We start from the raw sequence: 24,280 nt of genomic DNA on the forward strand, positions 1-24,280 counted from the left end.
GGACGCCTTATCCGTTAGGCCACGACGACGACGAATATAAAACTAATAATAAGCGTCGAAAGATTTTCCTGGATTTTTCCCCAATCATCTCTCAATCCCCCCTTTATGGTATCTATGTAGTTATAGGTAGGTACCGGTAAAATGGGGCGATTAGGGATTGAGAGGCGAATCGGGAAAAAACCGGGAAAATCTTTCGACGCTCAATATAAGTTTTATATTCGTTGCAAAATCTTCCATTTTTTGTAGTTTAATAGTAGAATGTTGAAAGTTCACAAAACAACTCTGAATATGCATGATAATAGCTGCTAACTTATAAAAAATCGCGCTTCAAATTAACTTCCTGTGGTGGTAATTATTTTAGTGCTAGAAACTTTGCTCTTTTTTATTTATTTGATAATAATAGAAGACGACTATGATTTATAAACATTATTTAGTGTTTGAACCAGCATATATATTATAGGTAAGTCTCAGTTGTTATTGGTTTTAATGTATTTGATTAAATAAAAATACATGTAAAAATCTGTTGTTTTTGGGGATATTGGGGACGTCTTAGGTACAAATAACAACGAAAGAGGGGTCAATTGGGATGAGAATACGTGAAATGGAAACGACCTAAGTATAAATAGGTACAGGTTTGTAGGGTTATCTATGTAGTTATAACAATATTTTTTTAATTTTTTGGTAAAAATCTGGTTTATTCGAAGCGAAATTGGGGATAACTCTTTAGTTGAAATAGATAAGCAATTTAATATAAGTAAGTCGATTTTGCAGAGACATGTAACAAGATCAATGAAATCTCAAGGTGGACAAAAATGTCTAAGTAATACATAATAAAATATTTAATATTTGTTCAGAGTGGGGGTATTCATCTGATTAATCCATGGAATAACCGACACACCTAATCTCTTAACCCAGATAGAAATATCAGCCCCTAAGTACTTACCAATAACGGAGAAATATAAACCGTTTCTAAGAAAGCCCACTATATTACTTAATGCACTGTCGATTGCACCTATAATTGAGGTGATGTCTGCCATGTACTTTTGTCAGTTTTTCAATTTTTTTTTTATTAATGGTCACTTTGTGGTGCAACTAAATAAATAAATAAATTAAAACTATATAAAAAATAAAAGTAATGCCAACCCTAGCAAATTTCTCATTTCATCCCAATTAACCGCAATTTTCGGGTAAATAGGGATTACACCTATTTTTGCTTTTTTTGCTTAAACCGGAATGCTAGTTGCATAATTTTAAATTAGACAACAAAGATGCCCCCAAGACTCAATCATTTTGATCCTGATATAGTATTATATACATCAACAACTACCTTAAAATTGCTCATAATGTTGGAATTTGTCCCTAATCGCCCCATTTTACGGTACCTTTTTGATTAACAATTTGAATGGATTTCACACACTGTAGTATGAAACTTATCTATGATTTCACATCAGTCAAAAGTCATTTGTTAGCATAGAGTTACTATTCTAACTGGAGTGCTTACTTCGTTTGACATAAAAACTAAAAATATGTTTTATCTCTATGGCTTAAAGTTTATTTTTAAATAGCAAAAGATGTAAGGAAAAACGGTCTGAAAAGAGAATGATTATTAAGTGGTGGTGTCCCTCTCGCACATTTTACAAACAAAAAGCAGTGTTGCTAGCTTAGAGGATTTTCCATAAAATCTCGGAATTTGGACCCCGTCTTCGTTATCAAAAATGGCTTTTAGTGGTTAGTGGATTTTTTAGTAGCTTGGGTGTTGTTGAAAATTATCGAAAAGTTTAAAATCAATCCACTTTACAGGATTTTAAACATTTTATGACAATAATATATCTAAATACATATTATTTAAACGAAGTGACTTAAACTTAACTAGAAAATGTTGCGAGAATTTAGAATTTCCATCAACGTCAAAAATTAAATTGGTTCAAAATAAACGTACAAAGTTATGGTGAAATTAGTTTCTGATGATGACAATTTATTAAAATAAAAAAAAAGTGTGTGTGTCCGCTCCGACGCACGACTGGAGTTTACTGGATATAAAAAATTAAACGAAACAATACGAGAAATAGTTCTATATTACGACAACACGATACACTACAGATTATTAACAAATTAACGAGACACAAAACAAACGACTAACAAATATATGAAAATACAATAATGAGAGAAACGCGCGATCAGTACGAGGCTTTGTGGCGGACTGCCGGCGCAGCAGCCCGGCGTCACCTGCGATAACGCATTTCGTGTGACATGCGCAATCAGGCGCATAACGCATTTCGTGTGACATGCTAGTACGATTTTGGTCCCCATAATTTTCATACCCCGGGCCTATATATGTAAATCGATTCTAAAGGAGTAAACTCCAATTATATAAGAAGTATTGATTATATGATATATATTGATTTTTAATAGAACATCATATATTAATAAAGCTTATTAACAAAAAAATTATTGTTCTATGTTAATAAGAACTCTGTTTAATGGAAAATTTAATGGTAGGTACGTAGATTTCTGATGGTTTTCATGTTGAATTTGGTGGGAAGCCAGATTAATTGTTGGCATCACCGAAAAAGAGCTATGAATGGATTAAAAGAAAAATGGCGTCTATTTACGTTTGTAGTGCGAAGTTAAAATGGCACTGATACAGCTTGTGGCTTGTTTTTTTTTCGAAAATCGTGAAAGTTTCCGTGTAATCATGGTGAACACTTTTAATGTAAGTGGTTTTAAGCGAGAATCGTCTCCAGTTTGTGGAATATCCTTCCATATGTCAGATTCATTGATAAATTTTTACTAGTGTGAGCATATATTTTTAAAATGTGAGATATTTTTTCTCATTATAATATTTAATACCATTTGTCTTGTAAATTGTACTTAATCTATGTCATATACTAAATTTGAAAAAACAATCGTGAAAACTATAATTTTGCAATGTATTTTTCATATTATAAGAGCCATCACGTGGTATTTTTTGAACTTTTTTTATTGTATTGAATAGCGTCGCACGGAAGCATGTATATCATTTGCCTGACGTTAAGCGAACGAGTAGGATCTTCTAGTAAATATGACGTTGGAATTTCTGGAAAATGTCCTATATAAAGGTCAAACAAGAAGAATCAAGTACTCAAACGCAAGAAATAAAAAATACCCCGAGAAAAGCAAAATTACGACAAGATGTTAAGGTATTGAAACAAAAACTTAAAAGTCGCGAAATAGTGATTGTAAATATAAAGTCGATTTTAGATTTATTAAAGAAAAATGGCGATTTTTAATTGAATTGAAATTTAAATTGCGAAATTTTAATGATACTCATGGTCCACTTAGATATTGATTAAAATAAATTATGTATTTCGTTGAAAAAAAAGAATTTACTTAAAATAGAGGAAATGTTATATTATAAGACTACAGAAAATTAACTGAACTTAATAATAATAATATGTATAACCAATATTTTGTAAATAGAGATCAAGTACTATGTGTATCGTGTTATGTGTATTGACTTGTCATTTAAGAGTTATTTAATTGTCTACATATAACAAATAAATGAATTTCAGTTCATTTCATTTTATTACCCATTGTGTTTTATTTCCTAAAATGTAACTAGTAGACTTAATATACACGTGTCATTAAAATAGCACAGAAGTAAAAATACAAACAATTTTAAATCAATTGAAGATGTGAATGTAGGAAAAGAGCACCCGATACGCGCAGACCATGTGTGTTGCAGTGTCTCACTCAGTGTGTCAAATATTAATTTGCACGGCCCACTTAGCCAGTACATTAAAGTAGGAATTGCGTAATTAAGTTCAACATAATATATTATTTAAGTCGCGGTTGAGTATTCGGACGTTAAACACGAGTTTGAGGAAGTTTAAGTAATAGAACTGAGGTAATGATGTTTGTAATAAAACTCAGTGCTAGATTTTCGACAACGCAGCAATTTCCAAAAAAAACCGTCGAAAAAAAGTCACCATGACGACGAAGCAATGTTTAGAATTGAATTTACATAAATAAAAGGTTGCAAGCACGTGTTTTGTATTTACATAGGGTTACACAGAATTACTTAAGGTAAATTCAAAACTTATGCATGTGTATAATTTTGTCCTATAATTAAATTATATATGGTCACCACATTAGACAAGGACACCGCGACCAAAAAGTATTCTCTTTCGAGACCGATTTCTCGGCATTAGACAGCACTCCAGTTGTAGGTACTTATTAACTCCATGTTTGTTAGTCAGTTAATTTGAGCCTCTCTAATATATTAAGTGTATAATCTATGTTTGAGCCTTTTGAATTGTATGAAACCGACGACGAATCATAACAATCTAATTTATTTTGAAAAGCCGGCTATGAAACGAGTTTCAATAGTCTAAGGAAATTCTTTAAATTCACCTTTAATCTAGAACTTAATTGATTATTTTAGTGTAAGCCCCGGTCATCATTGTTGAAATGATCTCAAGATTTGCCTTTTAAAATGTATCACAAAGGAAAATATTATGTGACCTTTAAACGTGGATGTGAAGAACTTAAGAAAGATATAACATTAATTGTGAATAAAGTTTTTGAAAGTGACAGTTTGGTTAGTTATGTTTTATTTTAATCGAGGTTTATCACCTTTTAACCGATTGGGGGTATCCTTGGTTACCACACGACTCATCAATACAGTACACTGTTTTTGAAGATAAAAAAAATGATTTCTACCTAAATCAATAAAACAAGCAGTATATAAAGAGCAATGATTTATATTGTAGGTGATTTTTAGAAATGTTTCTTTATTTAGAGTTGGGATACTAGAGTTTAGAATTAGGTTCATTTACTTAAATATTTTATGTTTCTAATTGATCCTAATCAATATTTACAGAGAATAACTTTATCAGACGATGACGATCCTATGTTTTTATGTGTTCTTATATTAACACGGATTGACTATGATGACTTGAAGAAACAACAAGGCTTACTTGTGGATTTTGATAATTTTCCAGCACAACTTGTTAAACTGTTGCAGCAGTGTGCTATAAATAATATGTATGTATTCATTTTCTTAATAGTTTGAGATTAATTTAGGGAGTTTCATTTTTTAATAATCTTACGGTTGCAAACAGTGATATTGTTGCCCTTAATAGATAGTTGATAGTTTTTTTAATGAGTAGCTAGTAAAATCAGTAGCATTACCAAAGCCAGTTGCGCAACTAAGTTTTCCATTATGAAACCGTCTTTTTTATTATTTATTGCTTGGATAGGTGGACAACCTCATGGCCCACCTGGTCTGAAATGGTTACCAGAACCCATATACATCTAAAAGCTAAATGCTGCCACCCACTTTGAGATATGAGTTATAAAGTCACAGGTTTACAATATAACGGCTGCCCCATCCTTGAAGGTAAACCAAAATGCATTACTGCTTCATGGCAGAAACATGTAGGGTTGTGGTATCTACCAATGCGGACTCACAAGATACCCTACCACCACTAAAACTGACATCGAAAAGGCAAGGTGCAGATTAATAGCAGAGTTGAATAAATTAAGTTTTTTAAATATTTTCATTTCTAAACGATACTGGTTCTAGGTTCCTTATAATGCAGCAGACAAATCCTCTACAGTATTATTTAGAAGTAGTAGAGCACAATGAGTTCAAACGTCTTATCCATCTGTCCTTGAAGACTTGTCCAGCGACTGATACAGATATTAAACAACACATGGCTAGTACTATCAAAAATTTGAAAGTAAGTTGAAACTTGCAGGTATTGGGTATACGACAGTGTGGTACACAGACTTTTATTACTATTATTATATTGACTGATATTATTTTTCAGGATTTGTTATCTTCTTTGAAACTTGCTGCTGCAAGTAATGAGTCATCACTAAACACGAAATGTGTTAGTTTAGAAAATAGAATCAAAGAATTGAATCTAACATTAGCAAAAATGCAAGATGATAAAATGAGACAAGAAATAGAAATTCAAAAAACACTAGAACAAGAACGCGATAAAATTACTCAGGTTTGTAGGAAATTGTTAGATAAATGCATCGAAAGGGAGATGAAAATTAAATGTGTCTATGAATATATGTACCATATGGAAAATGAGCTTTTGGTGAAATATGATACTACAAATATTGTGCTCAAACAACAAACTTATTGACCCTGGGGAGCTTATTACTGCCATCAACATGATCTTACTAAAAAATTTAAAATTGACCCAAATCCTTTGAACTTCTGAACAAGCTGGCCAAATGGCAAGACATTGTTAGTGGAGGTTGGTGGTAGACATACATGTAATCTCATAGACTGGCTCAGCAATACCTATCTTAATCAATGCTCTAAACATGTCAGAAACCTAGATCTCTCTAGAGAGAGTAAATTTTTACCCTTTAGCACCAAAATTTATAAAGGTGTATAAATAAGTTTCCGCCTTTTTGAGAAAGATGGTGTGGCACGAGGTTTACATTCGAATTCACAGATGATAATCGGCTTGAAAATTAAGTTGATCATTTAAGAACAACTTAACCCTATCATATTATTAACTCCATATTTTTTTTTATCCAAAAATGTTAAAATTTGAACCAAATAAGCATCATTTGTGGGAACTTTTAATTTACTTTTTTAATTTAAAAAAATCTGCAGCCGAGGCGCATCGATTGCTCGTAAAAGCATATAATGAGGCTGCCTTGAGTGAGAGAACATGTCGTGAGTGGTTTAAAAAGTTTAAAAACAGTGATTTTGACGTAGAAGACAAAGATCACAGTGGAAGGCCAAAAATTTATAAGGATGCAGAATTGACTGAATTATTGGAGGAAGATTCGTCTCAAACACAAAAAGAACTTGCACTTACTTTAGAAGTCACTCAGCAAGCAGTCTCACATCGCTTAAAATCGTTGGGAATGATTCGTAAACAAGGTAATTGGGTTCCATACGAATTAAAGTCGAGAGATGTTGAACGGCGATTATGCATGAGTGAAATGCTGCTAGCTAGGAACAAAAAAAAAAGTTTTTTACATTGAATCGTCACTGGTGATGAAAAGTGGATACATTATGATAATCCAAAAAGAAGAAAATCATGGGGACTACCTGGCCACGCGTCAACATCCACAGCAAAACCGAATATTCATGGAAAAAAACTCATGCTGTCTATTTGGTGGGATCAGCTGGGTGTGGTGTATTACGAGTTGCTTAATTCAGGCGAAACAATCACTGGAGCTCTACCGAACGCAATTGATGAGATTGAGTCGGGAGAGGGTAGTTGGACATCTGTCAGATCACTCGCGTTTCGATTATTTTTAGTGTTTTTCCCGTTTTTTCTGTGTTTTTAAGAATTGTGTTGCCCTATTTTTGTTGGTGGTGGATTAGTTTAAGTTTCATTTAACTGGTAAGTGTATTTTTTATGTCAATGTCGTCCTCGGTGGGCGAAAATGTCCCGCCGGACAGAGGGAGGTCTTCTTTAGATTCAGAGATGGACGATCTTTCTCTAATGCTTAATTCTCCTGTAAAAGCTTCACAAAAACGCCCTGCGGAAGACGTATTAAGCGTCCCAGAAAAAAGATCAGCTCCACATTTACCGGCAGCTGCCTCTAATCAACATACCTACACCCGACCAGGTTTTGATAACAATTCAGTTCTTAATTACTCTGAAACTGACTCTGGCCCTTTTGTTGTACATGTATCTCGTTCAGATGGTGAATTTGCCCCAGTTTCGAACCACACCCGTACCCTTAAAATTGCTCAAATTATCTACAATGGTAAGATCTCAGAGATAGATGAAATTAAAAACATGGATAGAAATAGGGCTGCTATTATTTTTAAAACATATAACGAAGCGAATTCATTTTTAACAAACCCATTACTTTCATCTAACAATTTGTCAGCAATTATTCCACGCTTTCAAGTTACCAGGATGGGTGTCGTGAGACAAATTCCTGCAGAGTGGTCTCTTGAGGACCTAGTCTCATGGATTGAGTGTCGGTCTGTTTCAACCACCGTCATTAAAGCCAGAAGAATGAATAAGAAAAAGAAAATAGATGGAAAAACAGTATGGAAACCGACGGGTACAGTTGTCCTCTCTTTTCTTGGGCAAGTTCTTCCTAAACATGTATATTGTTGCAGCGTTTCCCTCCCTGTAAACATATATACTCTTCCCACTATTCAGTGTTTAAAGTGTTGTCGTTTTGGGCACATTCGTGATCAATGTCGATCGCAAGCCCGCTGCTTTCGATGCGCAGGCCCCCATGAAGGTAATTCTTGTAGTGTTCCAGAAAATAACATAACCTGCTTGTTCTGCTCTGGTTGTCATCCCGCCTCTGACCCGAAATGCCCCGAAAATGCCCGTCAAAGATCAATTAAGATGGTTATGTCTGAAGAAAATATTAGTTATATTGAGGCAGCTCGCAGATTTCCTTCAGTCCGCACCTCCTATGCCGATGTTGCCAATTCTTCTCTTCCCCAAAAACCTATCTTCCTGAGCCGATCAGCTCCATCTTCGAATACCCTCCCGTCTTCCTCCCCCTCATCTTCTCGTCATACTCCGTCAACTTCATACAAAAAAACTGTTTTTATTGAAAAATCGTCTAAACCAATACTTTCCAAGTCTTATGATCGTCATGCTCACAACGATATTATTAGCCCTCCTAACTCTTGTTTATCCAATGGTTGTGCTCTTAGCACTCCCACCCCATGTGCCCCTGCTACAAATGATAATCTCGCGGAATTAATGTCAATGCTACTTCTAAATATTTTATCAAAATTCAATGATATACTACCGAACAACGTCTTGATTCAGATCTCTAGTCTCGTCAACTCTCAACCAAAGCATAATGACGAAGGTCCTACAATGGAACTGTCGTAGTATCAGAAATAAAAAACAAGAAATAATTTATCTATCTAATCAATATAACCCTGTCCTCTTTGCTGTTGCGGAGTCATGGTTGAGACCGGATACTCTGCTTAGGGTGCCCTGGTTCTCGTGTCTCCGCGATGACAGAGACGACGGCTGGGCAGGAACTGCTATCTTGGTCAGAAGAAATATATCTTTTTCTCGCATTACCCTTCCTCCTCATTCCTCAGCAATTAACATTGTGGCAGTTCGCTGCTTTAACATCACAGTGGTCTCAGTGTACATCCCTCACCCTAATAGTAACCTTATTCAAGAATTTTCGACACTCTTAACCTCTCTTCCATGTCCTCTCTTAGTCTTAGGAGATTTTAATATACGCCATACAATGTGGGGTTCTGAGTTATGTGACTCAAATTCCTCATTATTTCTTGATAAACTTGATGAATTAAATTTGTGTCTACTTAATGATGGAACTCCCACCCGTAGAGTATCCCCATCCCAAAGTCCAAGTGCCCCAGACCTGTCCTTGTCCTCTCCCTCTTTAGTTAACTCGATTTCTTGGTCTGTTCTGTCTAACTCCCATGGCAGTGATCATCTTCCAATATTACTAACTCTAGCCGATTCTTCCATCCCATCTTCAATTCCATATGAACCCCTTTTGAAATTCAGACCCCCAGAAATGGTGGGATGCTGAATGCTCCCAAATAGTCCAAAAACGCAAGGAGGCTGAGTCTGAATTTTCTAAAATTCTCTCTTTAGAGAATTTCCTAGAATTTCAGAAAGTTTCGGCCATCTCTAAAAGATTTTTGCGACAAAAGAAATCTCTTGCTTGGTGTAATTTTTGCGAGTCTCTCTTTTTTTTTTTTTTTTTTTTTTTTTTTTTATTTTTTTTTTTTTTTTTCTTTTTTTTTTTTTTTTTTTTTTTTTTTTATTGCCCTTGTAGGCAGACGAGCATACGGCCCACCTGATGGTGAGTGGTTACCGTTGCCCATGGACTTCAGCAATGCCAGGGGCAGAACCAAGCCGCTGCCTACCGCTTAATACTCTCCACAAGCCTCGTTTGAAGAAGGACATGTCATAGCGCTCGGGAAACACCGTGGAGGGGAGCTCATTCCATAGCCGGATGGTACGTGGCAAAAAAGATCTCTGGAAACGCACTGTGGATGACCGCAGTGGCTCCAGGTAGTACGGATGAACTCTACTCCGGTGGCGGGCGGTGCGATGGTAAAAACGAGATGCCGGTATCATCTCGAACAATTCCTCAGAGCACTCCCCATGGAACATACGGTACAAAATACAGAGGGAACCGAAGTCCCTCCGCAGACCCAGAGGTTCCAAACGATCCGTGAGATTGGGATTATCGACAATCCGAACGGCCCTCCTCTGTATGGAGTCAAATGGAAGAAGCTGGTATTTGGGAGCCCCGGCCCAGAGATGGGAGCAGTACTCCACGCGAGGCCGGACTTGTGCTTTATAAAGCAGAAGCCTTTGTCCAGGCGTGAAGTACCGCTTCGCTCTGTTGAGGACTCCCAGCATTTTGGACGCCAACTTGGCTTTGCCTTCCAAATGACTCCGAAACTGGACATCGCTCGAAATGTCGACCCCAAGTATCCCAATACTCTCGGAAGGTTGCAGGGATACTCCTTGGAATTGCGGCGCCATGACAAAGGGTTCCTTCTTCGCAGTGAACGCGCAAACTTGTGTCTTTAACGGGTTGAATTGAACCAAGTTCAATTCACCCCATTTGGAGACTCGCCCCAGAGAGCTCTCCACTTCAGACACAAGTTTTGATCGTCTCTCTTGCACCACGCTTCGAGAGAGACTCTGATGGCCGATATATCGCGCATCCCCCGTGCTGTCATCCGCATAGCAATGCATGCCATCAATAGACAGCATGTCATTGATATACAGGATGAAAAGCGTGGGGGAGAGCACCGAACCTTGTGGAACGCCAGCGTTAATGGTCATGGTATCAGAACAGTCACCGTCTACAACGACCGTGATGCTCCGCCCATCCAAAAAGCTAGCGATCCACTTGCAGAGACCCTCGGGGATTCCGTAAGATGGTAGCTTCGACAGAAGTGCCCTATGCCAGACCCTGTCGAAGGCCTTCGCGATATCAAGGCTCACAGCAAGAGCCTCGCCCTTGCTCTCCAAGGCTTCAGCCCACCTGTGAGTAAGGTATACAAGAAGATCGCCAGCTGAGCGACCGTGACGGAAACCGTACTGTCGGTCACTGATCAGCTGGCGATCCTCAAGATACTTCAGGAGTTGTATATTTATAATTCGCTCCATCACCTTGGAAAGCAAGGAAGTTATCGCGATAGGCCTATAGCTCGATGGGTCCGACCGGTCACCCTTCTTGGGGATAGGGTGGACGTGGGCGTTCTTCCATGAAGACGGAACCCTGTTAGTGCAATAAGAGAGGCGATACAAACGCGTTAGCGCAGGCGTCAGCTCAGGGGCGCACCTTTTCAGAACCACAGCAGGAATGCCGTCCGGCCCACTCGACTTATGGACGTCCAGGAGTCGGAGTTCCCGCCTGACTGCACACTGTGTAAAGCAGATCTCCGGCAGGGAACTATCACACCGGGAGATGTTCGGTGGTGTGGCACCCCCGTCGTCCACAGTCGAGTTCGAGGCGAAGAGTTTGACCAGAAGGTCAGCCTTCTCTTTCGCACTATGGGCCAGACTGTCATCGGACTTGCGTAGTGGTGGGAGACTAGACCTGCAGAAGTTACCTTCTGCAGCCTTAGCGAGCGACCAGAAAGCACGGCTCCCGGCGGGATAGCTCTTCAGTCGCTCGCCAATTCTGGCAACGTGCTCCGACTTCGCCCTGGCAATAGCCCTCTTATAGGACCTAGAAGCGGCGTTAAATTTCCGCCTTTCCTCAGAGGTATCTCTCCCCAAGAACTCCTGCCTCCTTGATTTGGAAAAAAATAAAAGCATTTCGTAAATCCCAATCTGATAATAATATTAATTCTAATTCCTTGTCTTGGCTTCCTGATTTTATCTCCAAACTCTGCCCACCCTTTGTGCCTTTTAAACCTTGTCCCTTAATTCCCTCCTCCGCCTCTAATGACCCCATGAATTCCAGCTTCTCATTTGCAGAACTATGCTGTGTTCTTGACAACCTCCGAGATTCAGCCCCAGGTATAGATGGCTTCCCGTACTTTTTTATAAAAAAAATATCTGACTTCTAAAAAAATCTTTCTAAATCTTTTAAATCATATATTTCTCTCCAGTTCTATTCCAGCCTCATGGAAAACTCAATTGATAATCCCAATTCTAAAACCAGGCAAGGATCCAGCTCAATCTTGTTCATATAGACCTATTGCTCTCTCGAGTGTGCTAGCTAAAATTATGGAACATTTGATAAAAAATCGTCTAGAATGGATAGTTGAAAACAGGTCTATTCTCCCTAATAGTCAGTTTGGCTTTAGACGAGGTTACGGAACATTGGACAGCCTGAGCCTCCTCACTTCAGATATTCGTGTTGCATTCTCTCAAAATCGTCATGTTATAGCAGTTTTTCTAGATATTTCCTCTGCATACGACAATGTCGACCTTCATTTACTTAGACAAAAACTTATTAACCTGAATATGCCTCCTAGAATTGTGAATTTTATCTTCAATTTGTTTTATGACAGATCTATTATAGTTCGCATCTTAGGTGAAAATTCTTCTCATCGGACCTGGAAAGGTCTGCCTCAGGGTTCTGTTCTCAGTCCTCTGCTTTATAATATTTACACTGCTATTTTAGATACTACTGTGAACCGTTTTTGCCGTATCCTTCAATATGCTGACGATATTGCCCTCTATACCATATCTAATTCTTTCTCACAAGCTTGTAATTGTCTAAATTCTGCATTGTTTAATCTGAATTCTTGGTTGAATGATCACTGCTTATCCCTGTCCATCCCTAAATGTTCTGCGGTCGCTTTCTCCCGTAAGAGAGTTATCCCTGAAATAAATATTGAAATTTGTAACCAATCTATTCCAGTCTTGAGTAAAGTTAAGTTTTTGGGCATTCTCTTGGATTCTAAACTCTCCGGTGTTCACCATTTAAACTATATTTGCAATAAATTTGAGAAGAGCATCAATGTTCTACGCGCACTCTCCGGTGTTAGGTGGGGTTCACATCCTTACGGCCAGAAGCTTCTTTATAATGCTTTAATTAGGAGTCATTTTGACTATGGTTGCTTTGTTTTGGAGCCTTGTAATAAAATGGCACTTACAAAACTAAATCGTATTCAATCAAAATGCCTCAGAATCATCTCTGGCGCCATGAAATCTTCCCCTATAAATGCCCTACAAGTTGAATGTTTTGAACCTCCTTTAGCCTTGCGTAGACAGTTTCTAGCTGATAGATTTTTCTACAAAGTAATTTCTCTCTCAAACCACCCCCTTTTAGCTCTACTTTCTCAACTAGCTCAACTGACCGAAACCTCTAGATACTGGCGTCATAAATCTGTACCTCCTCTTGTCAACTCGTATAAGAAACTGCAAAATTTAGCTTCTCCAATTTCTCAATATGATAAATTCCCCCTCTTTCTTTTCTCTTTTGACTGTCTTTTATTTCGTCCCATTACCTTCTTGAATATTGGGATCCATAAAGACTCCCCATGAGCAAATTTACAATTTCAGAACATAGTACAACTACAATGGCCTAATCATTATCACCTATTCACTGATGCATCTAAACTATCCCAAAATGGTCCTGTAGGTGCTGCGGTATGGATTCCCAAGTTTAAAATCTCCTTAAAATACAAACTCCCTCAGACTTCCTCTGTGTACTCTGGTGAAGCTGTTGCTCTTTTAGAAGCAGCTCTTTTTATTAAAACCCGCGATCTAAGTAAATCGGTAATTTTTTCGGACTCCTTAAGCTGTCTTCAAGACATAACTAAATTTCCATCGCATTCAAAAGTCAATTTTGAAATTATATTAAAAATTAAAGAAACTCTGTTTCAATGTCACTGCTCCGGACTTGATGTCACTCTCGTCTGGATCCCAAGTCATAGCGGAATTTGTGGGAATGAGCTTGCTGACTCCTGTGCCAAGGAGGCTGTTGTTATGGGCTGTAACAAGTATAACAAAATTTTTCCTCGAGATTTACATTCTCTGGCAAAATCTGATATGCTTCAATCTTGGAATGAAAGCTGGCAGATTTCTCGTCAGTCAGTAGGTAAGCATTATGGTAACTTGCAACCGACCCTGCCCTCTAAGCCTTGGTTTTCCTGCCACTGCCATCTTCCTAAAAAAATTGTCTCCGCTATAATCCGTCTTAGACTTGGCCATGTTTGCTCCCCTGTTTTTCTTGCCAAAATTAGAGTCCGTGACCATTCTCTTTGTGAGTGTGGATTAGATAAGGGTACCCTGGATCACATTTTCTTCGACTGCCCCAATATCGTATCCCCTCTTTATGATATCCTTCCCAATGACATTCCCCGGCCTATTAATATTAATTGTTTATTAACTTTAGTCTATTCTAAACATGTAAATATTCTGTGTAAATTTTTATCTGCTAATAATATTTATCTCTAAAGTAGTTAGTCTAACATATATTTGTTTGTGCTGTTCTTAAAACCACAGATTCGCGTATGGAAAAACCGACCAAATTTATTTGTATTTAGATTTAGTAATTTTTTCCCTCTCTAAGCACCTGTCATTTTTGTAAATACTTTGACATTGGCAAAATCAATGCCAAAGGCGTTGGAGCCAAATTATCTAAAAGAAGAAGAAGAAGAAGAAGAGATTGAGTCGAGCTCTGAAGGAAAAACGCCCTCAATACTACTCCAGACATGACAAAATTATTCTGCTCCATGATAATGCTCGTCCGCATGTACTGGTGAAAAATTATTTAAAAACACTTAATTGGGAAGTACTACCTCATCCGCCGTATTCACCAGACATTGCCCCGTCTGACTATCATCTGTTCCGGTCAATGGCACATGCTCTGTCGGAGCAGCGGTTTACATTATATGAAGATACCAAAAATTGGATTGATTCGTGGATAGCCTCAAAAGACGAGGAGTTCTTCAAACGTGGAATCCGAACTCTGGCTGAGAGCTGGAAAAAATTAGCTGCTAGTGATGGACAATACTTCGATTAAATATAAATTACCGTTCTTTCATAATAAATATTATTTTTTCGACAAAAAACGGCGGAAACTTATTTGTACTCCTAATATATTGTCTTCTCCTACCTCTGTTCTAGAATACACAGATGTCTGTTTTTGAGTTGTATGTCTATAAACTTGAATGTCTGCAGAATCTGTGTATGCATTTGATTTGATGGTGTCTAAAATTTTGTGTACAGTGAATGTTATCCTGGGTATTTGGGTATATTTCATTATATTTTTAACCTTAGTTATGAGATATTAAATTCGAATTTTACAGGAGAGAACAAATCTACAGAAAAATAATGAAATGACAATGAAAGCACATCTGACTTCATACCAAGAAACTATGAACAGAAAAGAGAAAGAACTTGATGAATTAAATATTAGATGCAAACAGTTGAAAGATACTATTTTTGATTTAGAAAAGCAGTTAAGGTATTTAATTTAATATTATTATTTTGTCACTGGATAATCTCACGTGAGTGTAACCATTAGGGTCACCAAGCAGTATCTTTTTGCATGTAGACTCCTTAACAACTTCCAGTCCAGTAAGTTGGACACTGCTTCTTTCGTCCTTTCTGTGTTCTAACAGAATAGAATTAATGCAAGGTGCTTATTTCTATTTGAGCCCCATAACTAAACTATTTTAGGAACTCATTTTAGGTTTTTTAGAAACAATTTTTCTAGTATCTGAGTAATTAATTTCAATATTAATATTTCTAGTGAAAGAAATCAAAGATTGAATGTTTTGGAGAAAGAAGTCCAAAAGTCACATATTGAAGTGGCCACACTAAGAGCTAATAATACAGGCTTAGAGAGAGATATTAAAGAGAAAGAGAGGCAGTATACCCATCAAAGTTCTAGATGTACATTTTTGGAAAAGGTAATGACTTCATCTAAATCAAGCCATATAATTTGATAATTCTGATGACTACAAGGAACATTATGATCCACTTCGCTTTTTTTTTCACATCCAGTGTCGCGGCTGACCATGGTATAACAATGCCAGTAGGGATGCTGCACATCTCAAGTGGTCCATGATGCCAAGAGACGTTAGGATCCTAACGTCTCAGAGGAAAGCCGGAAATATAACGCCGCTTCCAGGTCCTACAAGAGGGCTATTTCCAAGGCGAAATTGGAGCACGTCGCTAGAGTTGGCGAACAACTAAAGAGCTATCCTTCTCGGAGCCATGCTTTTTGGTTGCTCCCCAAAGCTGCAGAAGGAAAGTTTTGCAGGTCTAGTCTCCCACCACTGCGCAAGTCACACGTCATTTCGGATCCTCCCGATCCACTAACGGTGCTTTTAGGTACCTCAAGCACCGGTCATCGTTCTCGTCGAACCTGTCGCTTGCGACGAAGGGCTCGACGAGTAAATTAACCCTCAGACGCAGCCCACTGAGTTTCTCGCCGGATCTTCTCAGTGGGTCGCGTTTCCGATCCGGTGGTAGATTCTGTGAAGCACGGCTCTTGCTAGGGTCCGTGTTAGCAACGTCGTCAGGTTTGAGCTCCGTGAGCTCACTTACTAGTTGAGGTTACGCTGAAATGCCCTCTCAAGGCTCTCAGCCAGGTAGAAAAAAAAAAGTGCAAGTCTGATGATATTCTGGCCCATAGCGCGAAAGAGAAGGCTGACCTTCTGGTCAAACTTTTCGCCTCAAACTCGACAGTGGATGACGGGGGTGCCACACCACCGAACATCCCCCGGTGTGATAGCTCTCTGCCGGAAATATGCTTTACACAATGTACAGTCAGGTGGGAGCTCCGACTCCTGGACGTCCATAAGACGAGTGGGCCAGACCTCATCCCCGCAGTGGTTCTGGAAATATGTGCCCCTGAGCTGACACCTTCGCTAACGCGCTTGTATCGCCTCTCATATAGTACTAACAGGGTTCGATCTTCATGGAAGACCGTCCACGTCCACCCTATCCTCAAGAAGGGTGACCGGTCGGACCCGTCGAGTTCTAGGCCTATTGCGATAACTTCTTTGCTTTCCAAGGTGATGGAACGAATGATAAATACGGAACTCCTGAAGTATTTAGAGAATTCCACAAGGTTCGGTGCTCTCCCCCACACCTTTCATCCTGTATATCAATGACATGCTTTCTATTGATGGCATGCATTGCTATGCGAATGACAGCACGGGGGCTGCGCAATATATCGGCCATCAGAGTCTCTGTTGGAGCGTGGTGCAAGAGACACGATCAAAACTTGTGTCTTTCTGGGGCGTCTCGAAAGTGGGGTGAATTGAACTTAGCTCAATTCAAACCGTTGAAGACACTGCGCATTCACTGCGAAGAACCCATTTGTCATGGTACCGCAGTTCCAAGGAGTATCCCTGCAACCTTCCAAGAATATTGGGGTCGATATTTCGGGCGATGTCCAATTTCTGAGTCATTTGGAGGGCAAAACCAAGTTGGCTTAAAAATGCTGGGAGTCCTCAACAGAGCGAAGCGGTACTTCACGCCTGGACAAAGACTTTTGCTATACAAAGCACAGGTCTGGCCTCGCGTGGAGTACTGCTCCCACCTCTGGGCCGGGGCTCCTAAATACCAGCTACTTCCATTTGACTCCATACAGAAGAGATCCGTTCGGATTGCCGATAATCCCATTCTCACGTTTAGTTTGGAACCTCTGGGTATATGAAGGGACTTCGGTTCCATTTGTATTTTGTACCGTATGTTCCATGGGGAGTGCTCCGAGGTATTGTTTGAGATGATACCTTCATCTCGTTTTTACCATCGCACCGCCCGACACCGGAGTAGAGTTCATCCATACTACCTGGAGCCACTGCGTTCATCCACAGTGCGTTTCCAGAGATCTTTTTTGCCACGTACCATCCGGCTTTGGAATGAGCTCCCCTCCACGGTCCGAGCGCTAAGATATATATATATTTTTTTTATTGCTTAGATGGATGGACGAACTCACAGCCCATCTGGAGTTAAGTGGTTACATACCCATAGCCCATGGACATCTACAACGTAAATGCGCCACCCACCTTGGAAATCTTGAATGTCTTTCTTCAAACGAGGCTTGTGGAGAATGTTAAGCGGTACACCAGCGGCTTGGCTCTGCCCCAGGCATTGCTGAAGTCCATGGGCGACGGTAATAACACACCATCAAATGGGCCGTATGCTCGTCTGCCTACAAGGGCAATTAAAAAAATGTTTCGATAATTTTGAAGTAATTTCTGAATTGTTTTATTGTAATGAAAATCATTTTTGTATTGTGTATAATTATAAGTAAAAAATATTTTAAAATTTACAGGATGTTTTGTATTTCAGACAGCTAAGGAAAATGCTGATAGTATAAAAGACTTGAAAAACACAATTCAGAACCTTAAAAGGGAAAAAGTAAGTATAGTACTGACTGAGTGAACAAAAATCATTGAACTAGCCTAGTAGAGCAAGAGCCCGCGACAGCCAGACCTTCGTTATTTTATAAAAGCTGAAAGTTTCTCTGTGTATGTCTCCAACACAGGTAAGAACGACCCGCGATTATAGAGTTTCGATTGTGGTTACTTGGGCAGGTAACAGGCTCGACGCGTTAGTCGATGATCTCGCCTTCGATGTGTCTCTCAATGTGTCTGGCAAGATGTAAGAAGCATTAAAACTGTCCGGCTATTGGGGTAACATATTTTTATAAGTCCCTAAGTAACATATATAAAATTTAGCTTTTATAGTATAACGAAAGTATAATTAAAATTTATTAAAGTTTAGGGGTGTCTGGCAGGGGGTAACAACTGGAAAAAGTGTCCGGCAACGGATATCGTGATTTCTAAAGATATTCTGGAGTAAATAGTAAAAAAAAAAACCTTTATACTTTAACGAATTTAAGGTACTATTTTATATACCTTTACTGCCTGTTACCTGCCCAAGTAACCACAATCGAAACTCTATAATCGCGGGTCGTTCTTACCTGTGTTGGAGACATACACAGAGAAACTTTCAGCTTTTATAAAATAACGAAGGTCTGGCTGTCGCGGGCTCTTGGGCTATAGCATATAAGAAGCCCTATTTATGAGTTATATACCTATTTCTTTTAGGCATGCTTAGAAGAAAGAGTAGCAGTCAGTGAATCTCATATTAACAAAAACAATGAAATAGTACAATCAACGACGGAGCAACTCATGAAAGCAAATCAAATCATTTCTAAACAAAATGCTGATTTAATAGAATTAAAAGAAAAGGTAAGAAGTATATTTTTTTACTACATACATGGGTGCATGGCCCAACTAGTTGTCATTAGTTACCGGAGCTCATATACATTACAACGTACATGTTTGTCTCTTGAGTTTATGTTGAAGTATAAATAATACTGTATGGCTAGTTTGTGACAGAAATATACAGAATGCTATCTGTGCGGGCTTACAACACCCCCAACCTACAGTATGTGCTGTCTCAATAAAAGGCGCGATGTTCTTTATTCCACTATAATTCACATTCCATATAATAATTCCTTGTTCATTATTATTTACGGATACCCGGTCAATGGTGCTTCAGATCTGGTTATGTCGGACTCCGGCGTCTCCGAAAGGACTACGTCTAGAGAGAAGCGCACGAGACAGCATTCGTTCAAATAACCATATTTGTTTATTGGTAGACCCGAATAACCAATATTTTGTCCCAGTCATCTTTTAGCTTCTTCAGCCGACAAATACGATATTAATTATAACTAAATCATGATATTATTGGTGACCACTTCCAGCTAATGTGTCGAACGGCTATTGCACTGGAGCAGGAGAAGGTAATCGAGCGTAACTCAAAAGAGATTGACGAACTCAAATCTGAGTTAAACGATAGTAAAAACAACCTAGAGCAGTTGCGCAGAGAACTGAATGATCTCAATCAAAAGTACGAGTCCAGTGAGAAGACTTTAAAAGACAAGGAGGAAACTATAAAAAATAACAATATGGGTGAAATATTTACTTTTTAAATATATTATAATAATTTTCAAATTTAAATTTTCACGTTTATATTAAAATTGCACTACCTTGCACAATAATATGGCTCCAACGATATAACTACTAATAAGTTGCTACTTATTTTGTATTTACTTGCATATGTTTAGTATTTATTTGTATTTAATTATATGTAAGTCTATCTTATATGTATTGTATTTATTTTTTACATATGTATATAAGTATATATATTTATGTAAGTTTATTAAGATATAGCACCGTCCATGCTAGTTTGCTTATTCCTCTCCCTGCAAGATTGCCTGGAAGAGATTGCTTTCAGCGATAAGGCCGCCAATTTATGTCACTGTCTATTATTTGTGTTATATGCTTACTCTGTACTTGTGGTGTCAAATAAAGAGTTATATTATTATTATTATTATTATAAATTATTATAAATATAAAATAATTCCTCAAACCGTTTGCTGATCTTCTGACATGCATTTGTTTACTTTGCATACTAACACAATAAATTGCTTAGGTACATTGCATTCTCATACCTGAAAATAAAGTATGCTTTTATTATGTGTTAAATTATGGCTTGGGGTTCAAATTCAATAATTAACTTTGTTATTTTTGCACGCTATGTCGTCAATAAACCATTTCGGTGACTAGTGATATTCGCGATGAAGAGGCCACAGAACAAATAAATATTTAAATGCATTCTGTTAAATGTAAGAAACTCCTATTGACATATCGTTAAGAAAGGATTTTTGAGTCCTCCAGATATATGAAACCTAACCGTTCCAGTGTTTTAAAATTAACATTTTTTCGCCTGTTTCAGTGATACAGTGGCTACACAAAAAGTTGGAGGGTTGCACGCCAGTAGACCTGCCTCAAAGCTATGATAAGCACGGAACAAAGCCCTCAAGCAGCTCCAGTCCCTATTTCAAAGCTAAAAACAACCGGAACGATTCGCTGCCCTATGTTTCTGATGATTCTATTAATTTTTACGCTACATCCAAATTGTAAGTAAACGTGATCTATGGAATGTCAAAACGATTGCTGGTTTTATATTTCTCTCTAATTTGTTATATATTTGCAAAAATTGGCCGATTTATATTTTTAAACTATACTATACTATAACTATAGCCGATCATCGACATCAAAAATCACAATTTTTTTGTTTTCACGCCCATTTTGTAGCGCTCGGTAGAAAGTGGGAAAATGATAGGTGAATTCCCACCAAATCCTACCAAAAACCTCCAGTTGTACAAAATAAATTTGTGCTTTTAATAAAAACAACATCAGTCAAACTGTCTCTTTAATAGTTACAAATCAACATGGTTACAATGGTGTCTATTATAGTAATTTTTTTTTTGGAACAGGTCTGATGTAGAAAAGAGTCCTGAAATTCAAAGTACAACTTCGAAAACAGGATTGGATCCAAAATACTTAAAGCCTGCAAGTAACATCAACCATGCTACGAAAGGTACCTACTTTTTCTTTTTTTTGGCTAGTAGCATTGATGGAGATTTCTTTAATCAATTCGAGCAAAGAACAGGCAATCATTTTGGATACATTTATAAATATTAGGGGTAAAAGAATGAAATTGCCGATTTGTACTGAAAAATTGAAATTCGTTTTTTTTTTCATTTAACGTAATTATTTAATCAAAATATCTTCCATTATTATCTATACATTGTTGCCATCTAATAGGAAGGTAAATTATGCCTTTGCGATAGAACTCTGGTGATCTAGATTCTACAAACTGTGTGAAAGCATTTTGTACTGCCTCCTGGGAAGAAAACTTTTTATCACGTAGAAAATTGGCCAAATCACGAAAAAAAGGGTAGTCCGTTGGAGCAAGGTCTGGCGAATACGGAGGGTGACGAATGGTTTCTAATTGCAGTTCCTGTAGAGCATCTTTCTTGTCTAAGCTGAATAAAAAAACAACTGAAAGTCGATAGGTAAGCCAATGTTGCAAGTCTTTTAAAAGAAGAACCTCATAGGTACCATTTAAAAAAAACACTCAAAAATCTCAAACCATGAAGGTTCTATGTCAATTTGAAGTACCTATTACAATAAAACGGCAATTTCATACTTTAACCCATTTATGTATTTTCATATATCAATGCTTTAACCTCTAATAATTTAAATACTTACATTCATTATTTTTAAACGAAGTTTTTAAACTTTTGAACAGGTTCGAAAGCTACTTTTGCTGAAACACAAAGAGGTAAAGAAAATACCAACATCAATTTGCCGAAGGTTGATTACAGAGAAAAAAAGTCATCGAGAAGCAATACGTATCGGTCAACACCAGTATCGGCTTATTTTCCATGATATTATTATTTTATAAACGTTAATGAAACGAGGTTTCGACCCGTCTAATTTCAAATGGTTACCGCAGCCTATAGACACAATGTAGCCTATCTTGAGACGTAAGGTCGAAAATCTTGTTGTTGTAATAATTATTAATCTACAATCAGAATGTAGGAATGTTTTGCAAAATTTTTGTAACTAAGCAACACTAAATTAATAAAAATTGTATTAACATTAATTAAATGAATTTGCATAATTATATAATGTTATGTTATTCTGGTATAAGATGTGCAATAAATTATTTAAATCTTATTTTTTTTATTTCTATACACTTATGGTAGTGAAGCTTAAACATTGTACTTTCTAGCTATTACACAGCATCGCTTAATCTTATCTGTTTCAATGAAATCACGTAAGCTCTGAAATAAATAACTATATAGTAAAATTTTCAAGACGTGTACTTTAGTTTTGGCAAAATATTTTGGTAGTCTGGAAAAAATGGAAATGAACATTTTCAGGACAAAGTACTCCTTAATTTGTTAAAATTTAGATCACTATAAATCTTCATACAAATAAAACTTTTTGGGTGAGTATTGTAAATTGTTAGTGTTTTTATTTCCAAATTAGAAGAATAAATTATATGAGTAGGATACACAGACGACCCTATCCTAGATATCACAACGTGAATGCTGCTGCCCAATACGTGGAATGGTCCACTAAAATTGAGACCATGTGTTTTTTTTTGTTTAAAACCTAATTTTCAATAATAACAAAAACTTAATAGGACAGCTTATTAAATAGCTTACATGTTTATTTTCCTTTCAGAAAAAATAATTTAAATACTAGATGCTTTGGTTTCATTCGATCGTCGCTTTACGCAAATTGATTATGTGGGGCTGTTGTAACATGGTATGATATTTGTTGTAATGAATTATTTTGCCTTAGGAATTCTAATTAGATTTTTGTTTGAAATATCATAAAAGTTTTCAAGTAGAGAAATAAATAAATCTGTAATTTGTCATATAAAGCACAGATCTAATTTTACATAGGGAAACACGTAAAAAAAAGTGATACATTTGTCTTAAACTTAGGTATTTGTAAGAATAGGTATTGCGAAATCAACAGCATTTTTTTTAAGTTATAAATTAGATAATTTAGGAGCTCACAAAAACATCTTGGCACATTCGAGCTATTTTTGTGACGCGGCAAATCGCAGCAGTTTATTCAGTGCGAGTAAGGCGCGTCTTTGATCTTTTTTCTTTCATTTCGATTTTAGCTTTTCATTATTGTTTAAGTTATTTTGGTATCAAACGTTTTAAGTAAAAATGAAACCGAATTGTATATGCGGGCAAACAAATCTTGCTAATTTAATGTATAATAAATACGTAGAGATGCACCGAGCAAGTATCAATTAATTACACCAACCTATATTCAAATTAATCAAACCTATATTTTGAAGTCGTCGTGGCCTAAATGATAAGACGTCCGGTGCATTCGTGTTGCACCAGCAGTCGATGCACCGGTGTTCGAATCTCAGGTGGGTACCAATTTTTCTAATGAAATACGTACTCAACAAATGTTCACGATTGACTTTCACGGTGAAGGAATAACATCGTGTAATAAAAATCATAGGTACCCGTAAAATTATGATTTGCGTAATTACTGGTGGTAGGACCTCTTGTGAGTCCGCGCGGGTAGGTACCACCATCCTGCTTATTTCTGTCGTAAAGCAGTAATGCGTTTCGGTTTGAAGGGTGGGGTAGCCGTTGTAGATGTCTATGAGCTCCAGTAACCACTTAACACCAGGTGGGCTGTGAGCTCGTTCACTCATCTAAGCAATAAAAAATAAATTAAAATAATTTACTGCAATCTAAATATGTGTACCTAAAATGTTTTATAGTATTTTAGTACTAGTCCTACCCGCTATTATTTCATTACTTCAATAGACGAGAATACGGCCCACCGGATGCTGAGTGACTACCGATTTTCATAGACATCACTAACGCTAGGGGCAGAGGCCGCCACTAAACGCTATGTAAACAACCAGTTTTGGTGCATTTATCGAAGTGGAATATGCCGCCGATATAACTAACTTCACGAGCATTAGTGCGGTATTGG

General features: G+C 37.4%; 2 protein-coding genes across 3 annotated transcripts in view; one reads left to right on the forward strand and one right to left on the reverse strand.

Annotated features, from left to right (window-relative positions):
• Nucleotides 1-24,280, reverse strand: part of LOC101745690 (LDLR chaperone boca) — a 180,062-nt gene that overhangs the window by 4,509 nt on the left and 151,273 nt on the right. The window lies entirely within an intron of this gene.
• Nucleotides 1,517-22,474, forward strand: LOC101745923 (spindle assembly abnormal protein 6 homolog). 2 transcript variants are annotated; one of them, XM_004932048.5, is made up of 12 exons: nt 1,517-4,579; nt 4,862-5,025; nt 5,567-5,723; nt 5,814-5,999; nt 15,224-15,381; nt 15,670-15,829; nt 18,225-18,293; nt 18,986-19,129; nt 19,648-19,855; nt 20,682-20,865; nt 21,226-21,329; nt 22,044-22,474. In XM_004932048.5, the coding sequence occupies exons 1-12, from the start codon at nt 4,475-4,477 to the stop codon at nt 22,181-22,183; spliced, it is 1,779 nt and encodes a 592-aa protein (XP_004932105.1). In that variant the 5' UTR covers nt 1,517-4,474; the 3' UTR covers nt 22,184-22,474. The 2 variants fall into 2 exon arrangements, with proteins under 2 accessions (XP_004932105.1, XP_021207617.1); XM_021351942.3 differs by lacking the exon at nt 1,517-4,579 and adding an exon at nt 4,612-4,747.

The sequence above is a fragment of the Bombyx mori genome, chromosome 8 (genome assembly GCF_030269925.1).
Source record: "Bombyx mori chromosome 8, ASM3026992v2".
NCBI classification, from domain to species: Eukaryota; Metazoa; Arthropoda; class Insecta; order Lepidoptera; family Bombycidae; genus Bombyx; species Bombyx mori.